Below are 8,515 nucleotides of genomic sequence, written 5' to 3' on the forward strand. Positions count from 1 at the left end.
GTTTGTTGTTCAAAAGAAGGATTTCGTTTAAAAAAATGTAACCAAGCATGCAATTGTGATTAAATCATGGGCCGTATTTAATAGTGTTTGATTTTGTTTGCTTACTCTTATAAGTTTGAATATGTTCATTTTGTTGCACTTTATGTTTCTGGAATAGTTTCATATTAATATTTTGCTAACATTGCTTCAATGGCAACAAGTACCGGTTCTTATAAAAAAAAATAATATGTTGGCAATGATTTTCTTTGAAGGATTGAAGTGCTTTCCAATAAGAAAACACAAGAAATTATGTATTTTTTATTTTTGGTAAGACAAATAAGAATCCTAATTAAATTTGTACAATTAATTTATAATTCAAGTTACCATATAACATTCTGTTATTATTTTTATTTTAATATTAATAATATTAAAATATATTAATTAAAAAAATTAAATATTTCCAAAAATAATATGCCCGTGTAATTTTTTATCCACCGTCGGTGGATAGTAGTTAAACTCAAAAAAAAATACTCGATATATATATAAGAAGATATTTTAATTATAACTTTTAAAATTAGTGAGATTTTGAATTTAGGATAACACTTATATTTGGATGGTTATTGTGTATTTTTTTGGGTAATGTTCTTATTAGATTGTGTTATATTATTTTCTCATATTAAATATAATATTTGAGTAATCGTATTATTTTATCTCATATTTATAATTTAAGTAATAAATTTATTTGAAAAGCAAAATACTACGTAAAAATTATTATGAAAATAATGAATAAAAGATAAAATATAATTATTATATAGTAATAAATAAAGATAAATCAGAAAAAAATATTAAAGTAACAAGTATAACCAAGTATTACATAAAATAGGTTGTTTTTTTTCATTATCTAATGAGAATTTTAAATTATCTTTTAATTTTTCTTTTTCTTTTTTCAATATATTAAAATTACCATGGCTATAAATTTGAAGTAGTAGCAAAAAGATCACATGATGGATTTTTATAAGATAACTATAAAGTGTTGATACGATCTTAAGAAGATGACTATAAAGTGTTTACATGAATTTAAGAATAAGTAAGCTTTAAAGTCGTAGCTTACTGGTTTTTCCATCATCCAATCTACAGCTCCTTAACCAAATTCAAATTCTGAAAGAAGAGTTAATTTTAACGAATTTGAAATAAATTGAATTTTATTATGGAGATCGAATATCAAGTGAAATTAAAAAAAAAAAACAAATGAATATGTTGAAGACATAGTTTGCCGAAGTAAATGAGATTTGACTTGAAGTAGCAAGCATGTCAAATTAAATGAAATTTGCCTTCGTTTATGACGTGTTCAGTTAGCGACAAATTTAGAGCACATTTAATGAAAGTTCATTAACTTTTGCAATGATTTAAGAAATCAATTATTTTTTCCGTTTTATTTTATGTTGAATCAAATTAATAACGAAACTCAAAATCAATCTTAAATTCTAGAATGATCTTTGTTACCGTGATGGTATACAGTGTCACACAATAATTTTGTTATCCACACAACTTAAAAGCTATGTTGTAAATTGTCTTGGTATTACTAATTTATAAAAAATAATTACTCTACGTACATTTGATAAAAGTGAAACGATACAGAGAAAATTGATTCTTGTCTAAGGAGAAACAATCAATTCCTTCCAAAATCGTAAGTTTTCTTCATATTAGTTTCAATTTAATGTGCTAGATCAAATGTTTTTTTTTCCTTCTTAATAGCTTTGCTGTTGCCTGTTTTTCTTTGATTGTACTCAAATTTTTCTCAAATTCTCTAAAAATATTGTCTTGTTAGAGTTAGACAATCTCTCTTTTAAGTTTGTGTCGTAAGAATCAATGATACGTTGAAAATCGTCTCTTCAAGCTTTGATGGGCATAGTTACGAATCAATGATTCGTTGAAAATCATCTCTTCACGCTTTGATGGGCATAATTACTCAGTATTTGTGTCTGATAAAAAGTAGCAGGAATGCATAGAATTAGTTGAGGCATAGTTTACTTGAACATACCACAATTATATATATTGTATTTTCCTTTTTCACATAATGTATTAAGTAATCCAAATATGTGTTCCACAAATATATTAGGTATAGATAATTTATGTAGAGAGATTTTGAACTTCGCGATCATAAGATTAAAAGTTAATTTAATGACTGGGGTATAGAATCTTTATTACTTATTTGCACACAATAGTTAGATGGATGATTTTGAAATTCATGGAGAAAAAAGTAAGTTTAACAGATGACTTCTGCTTACAAAAACGTTAAAAATTTAAGATTATTCATTTTTAAGATTATCAAGTACAATTTTCTTTTTATATACTTGCATAATAATTAAAAGACAATCATCTTTTAACTTTCTTCATACACAACTAGTTAAGAAGTTTCAATATTAAAATCACCATGATTTTTAATTTTAACTAATATAGGTAGATTTTTATAAAAAGATTATTAAGTCTGGGATATTTAATTTTCACTTCGTCTTTAAGAATGAAGTTAAAGAAAAACATAGCGTGTAAAAATAAATGAAATTTGACTTGGCGTGACGTAATATAACATATTAAAGTACATTATACTTGAATTGATTTATAACGTATTCAACTAGTGACCAATTTAGAACAAACTGGACGAAAGTTCAGTTACTTTTGCAATACATTAAGAAATCAATATTTTTTTTTTCATTTTGTTTTATGTGACTTCCAATTAATTTCAAAAAATCATAAATTTTAAAATCTAGATTCATCTTTATATTAATCATAATGATACGTTATATCACATTAATGAAGTGATTTGGTTCTCCACACAATTTAAAAAGTTATATTATAAATACCTATACAAAATGATTGTTCTACACGCATCTGATAAAATTGAAACAACATGAAAACAATAAACTCTAGAGCTAAGTTGTAAATTGCATTGGTTTTTATCAATCTATTAAGAATGATTTTCTCTACGCACATACGATAAAATTGAAACGACGCAGACAAAAACAACTCTAAAGAAAAAAGGGGATGAAAGTTGTATATCTCAAAATATTGAGAGAAGAATGACATTTTTGCAAAGTTTTAGGTCATAAAATGAAATAGCTCAAATTGCAAACTATTCTTCTCTATTGTTTTTTGCCATGAGAAGATAAATCAACAAAGCAGAAATTATGAGAATGCCCCATCTTTAACAGGTAATTTCATTTTCCCCCCAATTTTAAGGAAATCTAGAAACCCAATTTTGCATTTGTTCCCATAAATTTTACCTAATTCTATTTCTTGTCTAAACTGAAATGATAAATTACTTCCAAAATTGTAAGTTTTTCTTCATATTAATTTCAATTCTATGTGCTTAATTACATGTTTTATCCCCCTTCTTCCTTTTTTTCTTTGATTGTACCCAAATTCTGCTCGTACTCTTTCAAAATGTTGATGCTCTTGTGTTACTTTAATGAATATAGTTACTCGATACTTGTATCCGTTGGAAAAGTATCCATACAATCAGTAGAGGCTTAGTTTGTTGTCCATAAGTTATTTCGAAATAAATTATTCTAGACGTGTAATAGTTATCCATCACTAATATATAAATAATGAAATAAATAATTTACCTGATAAAATAATCTCGCATTTTATGCGGGAATTATTATAGTTTATACCTCACACCAAGCTATAAGTGAATTGATTAGTTTTAAAGTTGTTGCACTCGGACCGATAACGATCTAACACATACATAACATTTTTAGAAAATCCGAGCAAAATAGTGTAGCATTATAATTCCTTTTCCCCATGAGACCTTATCATTTTTAAGCTTTAGTGATTGAGTTACTCGATACTCGATACCTGTGTTGTGCTGGTGGAAGGTAACAAAGTATCTGTGGAATTAGTCGAGGTGCAATGTGGCCTTGATTGAAGCTTAGTTTCAAAGTTGTTACTCCAACTGTTAAGACTGTTATGTTGTTCCCCTTAGTTATAACTTGTTAGTACTTAATATGCTAAAAGGTTTCAACTTTTCAACTATTTATCTTTTGCATAGGTTGCTATTTTTTGTTATGCAATTAGTTCTTAGTTATAGTATTGCTGCAACATCAGGAGCTGGTGTCAAGTTGTTCGTCCAATCGTTGGTTTAGCATACATTTTATGTTGCCTTCGTCGTGATGGCTGCAAAAAAAATCATTGCAATATGTCAATCTGGTGGAGAATTTGTGACGAATAATGAAGACGGTTCTTTGAGTTATATGGGAGGGAATGCACATGCTGTAGACATCGATGAGAATACGAATGTGGATGCCTTTAAGCAAGAACTAACAGATACACTTAAGTTTAACGTTGATAGAATGGCTATCAAGTATTTTCTTCCGGGGAATAAAAAGAAACTCATCACGGTATCCAAAGATAAGGATTTACAACGCATGGTTAACTTCTTCAAGGATTCCGAGCAAGTAGAAGTCTTTGTAGTTGCAGAAGGAGTTGGTGCACCCAATGTTTCCAATATGCTTGCTAGCAGGTGTTTTTTCTTCTTCTTATGGTCGAGTTCAGTTTCTTTTCTTTCGTTTTCTTACTTGTATTGCTGCAGATATAAATAAATAGAAGTTTTCTCGCTCTAACGGTTTAAGATTTTAAAGATAGTGGACGAGGTTTCTCAAGCTTCGAAGGGTGCTAAACCAAAGCATAAGCTTTAACTTATAAGGAAACATAAAGGGGTAAATAGTATTAGAGCAGATAGAGATTTTGAGCTCAATTATCACTCTTACCATTAGCAAGAATACTTCTACGTGGAGTTAGTCGATGTGTGTGTAAACTAGCTCGAACACCATGGTTATTAAAAAGAAAAGAATACTTTCCATGTGCTTGGACCAAGTAAAAGAATCAAACCTGCATGTGAAAGAGGCATGTTGCAGACATACAATTGTTCCCTATCTAACAACTTAAGGTTTTAGATGAGATAAACGCATAACATATTTTGAACACGCATATCTTGAATATTGCTTTTTCGTTTACCTTTTTTCTACAAATAGTTAACCTTGAATTCCAAAATTTTCAGTTCAATGTTTGTGTTAGTGATTGCTTTAACTTAATGAGGGTGTTTGATAGGATGCATTAGAAAAAATAACGCATAGATTAGCTTTGTGTATTACTAATGTCTGCATTACTAATGCACCCTAACAAACGACCCCAATATGTGAGAATCAGGACTTTCCTTTACTGCAATTTGATTTCTAATGCATCTGTGTCCTGCTGAATAATTCACGTCGAGCAGGACAACTATGTCAGAGACAGCACTTTCTCCTGCTACCCCTGTGGATTTGACAAACCGTGACAGTCAGCTTGTGGTTGATGCACCATTAGATATTCTTCCGAGTAGCAATGACGACAAGCACCGTAGGGCAGCTACACAGTGGGAAAACACTATTACTGGCGTGGACCAAAGATTCTGTAGTTTTACTGAATTTCGTGAAGCCTTACATAAGTACTCAATTGCCCATGGATTTACATATAAATACAAGAAGAATGATAGTCACAGAGTAACGGTTAAATGCAAGTCTGAGGGTTGTCCTTGGCGTATATATGCATCAAGGTTGGCTACCACCCAGCTGATATGTATTAAGAAAATGAATAAAAACCATACATGTGAAGGAGCTGCTGTGAAAGCCGGATATCGAGCAACAAGGGGATGGGTGGGAAATATAATTAAGGAAAAGTTGAAATTTTCTCCCAATTACAAGCCAAAGGATATCGCCACTGACATTGAACGTGAATATGGCATTCATTTGAACTATTCTCAGGCGTGGCGTGCAAAAGAGATTGCAAGAGAGCAACTTCAGGGTTCTTACAAAGAAGCATACAGCCAGTTACCGTCATTCTGTGAGAAAATCGTGGAAACTAATCCTGGTAGTCTTGCTACATTTGCCACAAAGGAGGACTCTAGTTTTCACCGGCTATTTGTCTCCTTTCATGCTTCAATATATGGCTTTCAACAGGGCTGCCGCCCTCTTCTTTTCCTTGATAACACTGTTCTCTATGCAAAATATCAAGGAACCCTGTTGGCTGCCGTCGGTGTTGATGGAAATGATGGTGTCTTTCCAGTAGCTTTTGCAGTTGTAGATGAGGAGACAGATGACAACTGGCATTGGTTTCTTTCTGAACTTAAATCTGCTGTCTCGACCTCTCGACCAATAACATTTGTTTCTGCTTTCCAGAATGGTATTAATGAGTCATTGTCTGATATATTCAGCAAAGATTGCTATCATGGTTATTGTCTTCGGTACCTTGGTGAGAAATTATATAAGGATCTGCATGGGAGGTTTTCACATGAAGCAAGGCGTCTTTTGATCCAAGATTTATATGCTGCTGCTTATGCTCCAAAAGTGGAGGATTTCGAGCGCTGTGTTGAGAACATAAAGGCCATCTCACCTGATGCTTACAGTTGGGTCGTACGAAGTGATCCTGATCATTGGGCAAATGCCCTTTTTGGTGGGGCAAGGTATGACCACATGACTACTAACTTTGGACAACTTTTTCGTGATTGGGTATCCGATGTGAGTGAGTTTCCAATTACTCAGATGGTTGATGCCTTGCGAGGGAGGATGATGGAACTGAATTATACAAGGCGTGTTGATTCTAATCAGTGGCTTACAAGATTGACACCTTCTATGGAAGAAAAGCTTCAAGATGAGACGTCAAAAGCAATATCACTTCAGGTATTACACTCACATGAGAGCACATTTGAGGTCCGTGGTCAAGCTGTTGATATAGTTGATATTGATAATTGGGACTGCACCTGCAAAGCATGGCAGCTTAATGGGTTGCCTTGCTGCCATGCTATTGCTGTTCTCGAATGTCTGGGAAGGAGCCCATATGATTATTGCTCCAGATACTACACAACTGAGAGCTATCGTTTGACATACTCAGAATCAATCAACCCGATACCCCTTCTGGAAAAGTCCGTCATAGCTGAAGTAGACGTGGAAATCATGGTCAGCCCTCCTCCAACCAAACGTCCACCTGGCCGACCAAAGATGAAACAACCGGATACAGTTGATATACTTAAACGTCAACTTCAGTGTAGCAAGTGCAAGGGCCTCGGCCACAATAAGAAGACATGCGAGTAGGTGTTTCTGACACTCAAGCTTGCAAATTTTTTATCTATGTTTCCTCTAGACTAGCTTAGTTATATTTCTTCTGTTTCGCCTTCCAATTCTTCCCATAAGTTCATGGTATTCAAATTGTTTTCTATATTAAAAAAGGTAAAAATCATGCATATGTCATTTACTACTGCACTTACCACCTATTTGTTTTGGATGTTACTTGTTTCACATGATTTTACAGTCTTTCTAGATTAAATCTCCGTGTTGAGGTGATAATGGTGTTTTTCTCCTACGAATACTGTAGTGTTAAATCATATCTCCATGTTGTGCTCTTACCTCCCTTTTCTGATTGGTTAGCTCTACTTGATATGTTTGGACAAACAATAGTAAACCTTGGTTTATAAGTTGTCTAGTAAGATGATTTCAACGTCGTTTGTAAGTATATGCTGATATATATTTGGTTAGCTTTGATTGTATATTAACCTGCTACACTGATAAATATCTTTTATGCATATGGCGGTCTATGACTCAATGTCGTCATTTCTTTTGGAAGCAGGAAGGTAAATAAAATTGATGGATCTGATCCGCTACTTCTTACTGGCGCGGTGGTAGCTGAAGAACCTGAAGTCACTGCATGATATTTGGTATCTTCTCCTCCTATGTATATAAGAAAGTCTTTTGTCAAGTTTAGATACTAGTCTTAGATACCTTTTGGGAAAGAAGTGGATGGGGCATATCCAACTGTGAAATGGGCAGTTTGAATTCGTATAGCCAACCATGACTTGCTTGAGATGAAGGCGTAGTAGTAGTTGTTGTTTGTAATTCAGATTATGCAACTAGAATGATGGTGGTAGTTATAACAGCAGGATCAAATGATAATTTCAAGTCTTCGACCATAGCTTTCTCGAGTATCTACCTTGCAGGATAGACAACAGATTGTCATAAACAAATCAAAAACGCGTTTGTTTGGATGGGAATAATATGATGCTCCGAGGGCATTGTGATGTTGAAAAATGATTGAATGATTCAAAGAGTTTGCTCCCATTCTATCAGCAGTAGAAATATACTTCAAGAATGTATAGAGATTCATATTTTCATGTGTATATACTTTGCTTTGAATGTTGTCAATGTTATTATAGTGAGATTATAATATGATAGGTAGAATAGAAACAGGGATAATGTGTTTCTGGCTTCAAAATTAATGGAATTGTACCTTTTAAATTTTGTGCTTTTGGTCTTGGGTAAACTAGTTTATCAATGTGGCCCAAGTATATATTTTGGCTGTATATGTTGTGTATAAGAAGAGTGTATATATTTAGTATAAAAAATATGCATAACACATAAATGTACCCTTTAGTCTGTCTCAACTGACATTTAGACTCTTCAACTTTGCGTGTGCACAAGTTTGCACTATATAGTTGAACGAGTAAACACAT

The 8,515-nt window shown here is 32.6% G+C and overlaps 1 protein-coding gene across 3 annotated transcripts; it reads left to right on the forward strand.

Annotated features, from left to right (window-relative positions):
* The first annotated feature begins 2,862 nt into the window (after positions 1–2,862).
* LOC101244189 (uncharacterized) lies at positions 2,863–8,300 on the forward strand. 3 transcript variants are annotated; one of them, XM_010323121.4, is made up of 4 exons: positions 2,863–3,188; positions 4,084–4,498; positions 5,252–7,099; positions 7,636–8,300. In XM_010323121.4, exons 2-4 carry the CDS (start codon positions 4,149–4,151, stop codon positions 7,715–7,717), a joined length of 2,280 nt encoding a protein of 759 aa, XP_010321423.1. In that variant the 5' UTR covers positions 2,863–3,188; positions 4,084–4,148; the 3' UTR covers positions 7,718–8,300. The 3 variants fall into 3 exon arrangements, with proteins under 3 accessions (XP_010321423.1, XP_010321422.1, XP_069154579.1); XM_010323120.4 differs by having other exon boundaries at positions 3,178–3,309; XM_069298478.1 differs by lacking the exon at positions 2,863–3,188 and adding an exon at positions 3,285–3,309 and having other exon boundaries at positions 4,028–4,498.
* The last annotated feature ends 215 nt before the right edge of the window (positions 8,301–8,515 follow it).

This window comes from Solanum lycopersicum, chromosome 5, assembly GCF_036512215.1.
Source record: "Solanum lycopersicum chromosome 5, SLM_r2.1".
NCBI classification, from domain to species: Eukaryota; Viridiplantae; Streptophyta; class Magnoliopsida; order Solanales; family Solanaceae; genus Solanum; species Solanum lycopersicum.

Bases quoted from the DNA above. Each gene is read 5' to 3' on its own strand.
- LOC101244189 (XM_010323121.4), top strand. From the start codon at position 4,149: ATGGCTGCAAAAAAAATCATTGCAATATGTCAATCTGGTGGAGAATTT. The intron at 4,499-5,251 runs GTGTTTTTTCTT...CACGTCGAGCAG, and splicing joins TCCAATATGCTTGCTAGCAG to GACAACTATGTCAGAGACAG. The intron at 7,100-7,635 runs GTAGGTGTTTCT...TTTTGGAAGCAG, and splicing joins CACAATAAGAAGACATGCGA to GAAGGTAAATAAAATTGATG.